The sequence below is a fragment of the Penaeus vannamei genome, chromosome 31, assembly GCF_042767895.1.
Source record: "Penaeus vannamei isolate JL-2024 chromosome 31, ASM4276789v1, whole genome shotgun sequence".
In the NCBI taxonomy this organism is placed as follows: Eukaryota; Metazoa; Arthropoda; class Malacostraca; order Decapoda; family Penaeidae; genus Penaeus; species Penaeus vannamei.
Genome location: NC_091579.1, coordinates 26,525,241 through 26,527,740, shown reverse-complemented (window position 1 = coordinate 26,527,740; position 2,500 = coordinate 26,525,241). Strand labels below are relative to the sequence as shown.

Here is a 2,500-nt window from a genome sequence, read left to right as displayed (position 1 = left end):
TGCAAGGGACACAAAGAAAATATTGGTTACGTAGGTATATAGATGTATTGATAGATGTATTGGTGCCAAATAGTCTGCAAGGGACACAAAGAAAATAATGGTTAAGTAGGCAAATAGATGTATTGATAAATGTATTGGTGCCAAATAGTCTGCAAGGGACACAAAGAAATATTGGTTAAGTAGGCAAATAGATGTATTGATAAATGTATTGGTGCCAAATAGTCTGCAAGGGACAGAAGGAAAATAATGGTTTAATAGATACATAGATGTATTGATAGATGTATTGTGGTGCCAAATAGTCTGCAAGGGACAGAAGGAAAATAATGGTTAAGTAGGTAAATAGATGTATTGATAGATGTATTGGCATGTTTGTGGTGCCAAATAGTCTGCAAGGGACACAAAGAAAATATTGCTTAAGTAGGTAAATAGATGTATTGATAGATGTATTGGTCCCAAATAGTCTGCAAGGGACAGAAGGAATATAATGGTTTAATAGATAAATAGATGTATTGATAGATGTATTGTGGTGCCAAATAGTCTGCAAGGGACAGAAGGAAAATATTGGTCAAGTAGATAAATAGATGAATAGATAGATGTATTGGCATGTTTGTGGTGCCAAATAGTCTGCAAGGGACAGAAGGAAAATAATGGTTAAGTAGATAAATAGATGTATTGATGTATTGATAAATGTATTGGTGCCAAATAGTCTGCAAGGGACAGAAGGAAAATATTGGTCAAGTAGATAAATAGATGAATAGATAGATGTATTGGCCTGTTTGTGGTGCCAAATAGTCTGCAAAGGACAGAAGGAAAATGGTTAAGTAGATAAATAGAAGTATAGATAGAGGTATTGGCATGTGTGGTACCAACTAGTCTGCAAAGGACAAAAAAATGGTTAGTTTGGTAGATAAACTGATGAAGGGGTGTGATGTCTACAAGGGACTAAAGAGAATGTTAAGATTGATATATAAATTAGATAGATCATTATAATAATAATTATTATTATTATAATAATCATAATAATAATAACAATCATAATGATAACAATAATCATGATAATAACAATAATCACAATAACAATAACAGCAATAGAAGTAACAACAGCAATATTAATAATAGTGATAATAATAACACCAACAGCCTTACTAACAATAACAATAACAACAACAATAATAATAACGATGATGATAATAATAATAACATTAATAATAATAACAATAATAATAATAACGACAATAATAATAATAATAATAATAATAATAATAATAATAATAATAATAATAACAATAATAATAACAATAATAACAACAACAATAACAATAATAATAACCCGAGCGGCGGCGGCGACCTCCTTCCTCAACCCGAAAAGGAACCAAGCGACCGGCGGAGCGCGGTGGCCGGGCCGAGTCTCGAGCGGCGCCGCGCCATAAAGGTTAAAATTAACGAAGAGATGAATATGAAAATGAACCCTAACGACGAGCGAATGGCGGGGCGGCCTGGCGGGAAGTGCGTCGCTGGTTTAATATAGAGGCTCCAGCCAGTCATGTCGGCCGCAAACTTACACCGCTTGCGAGCCCGGCCCACTCGCTCTCAACTTTCCCAAACAAGGATAATTTAGACCAAATTCACATCAGCATTCGCGACGCAAGTTTAATTTACGCTGAATTTACACACAGACCACACACACGCGCGCGCGTCGCTTCCCCCCCTCCTTCCCCTTCTCCACCCCCCCCCCCCGCGCTCTAATAAGCATCGCCTCCTTTCCTTCACATTTTATTAGGATCGTTATTATTATTATCATTATCATTATTATTATCGTTATTATTTTTATTATTATGATTATTATTATCATTATGATCGTGATTATTATCCATACCATTGGCATTATTATCATCATATTATCATCCTTATCATTATTACTATCATCGTTGCCTTTATCTATATCATATTACTCTTTCCTGTTATAATTCCTATTATCATCATCATATCATCAATATAATGGTAAAGACAAAAAACGACAGTAATACTTCTACCACTACTACTATTTCTACTACTGCTACTACTAATACTATAATGCTACTCCTACTTCTGCTACTACTACTACTACTACTACTACTACTACTACTATACTATACTACTACTACTGTTACTACTACAACTACTACTGTTACTACTACATCTACTTCTTTTATTACTACTACCACTACTACTACTACTATTTCTACTTCTACTACTCCTACTACAACTCCCACTCCTTCTACTACTACTCCTACTACAACTACTTCCACAACAACTAGTAATACCAAAACAACCGTCACAAACAGGTGTCAATAATCAATCCGGAAGTATTACTCATTCAAAAGGCCCTTGACAGCAATGTTCAGGATTCTGGCATGTCGGTCAAGCCATCATTGTCATTTGTTTGGAAATAATGAATTAATAAAACATGTATCAGGTTATGATTATTCGCAGAATCATAAATAGATGATACTACAATTAT

General features: G+C 34.6%; 1 protein-coding gene across 1 annotated transcript in view; it reads right to left on the bottom strand.

Moving 5' to 3' along the window:
* LOC113809576 (uncharacterized) overlaps window positions 1-1,545 on the bottom strand; it is a 51,629-nt gene extending 50,084 nt beyond the window's left edge. The window contains exon 1 of the mRNA XM_070144206.1: window positions 1,469-1,545. Within this exon, the coding sequence (XP_070000307.1) occupies window positions 1,469-1,545 (77 nt within the window). The remainder of the gene's footprint in view (window positions 1-1,468) is intronic.
* Window positions 1,546-2,500: the final 955 nt, after the last annotated feature.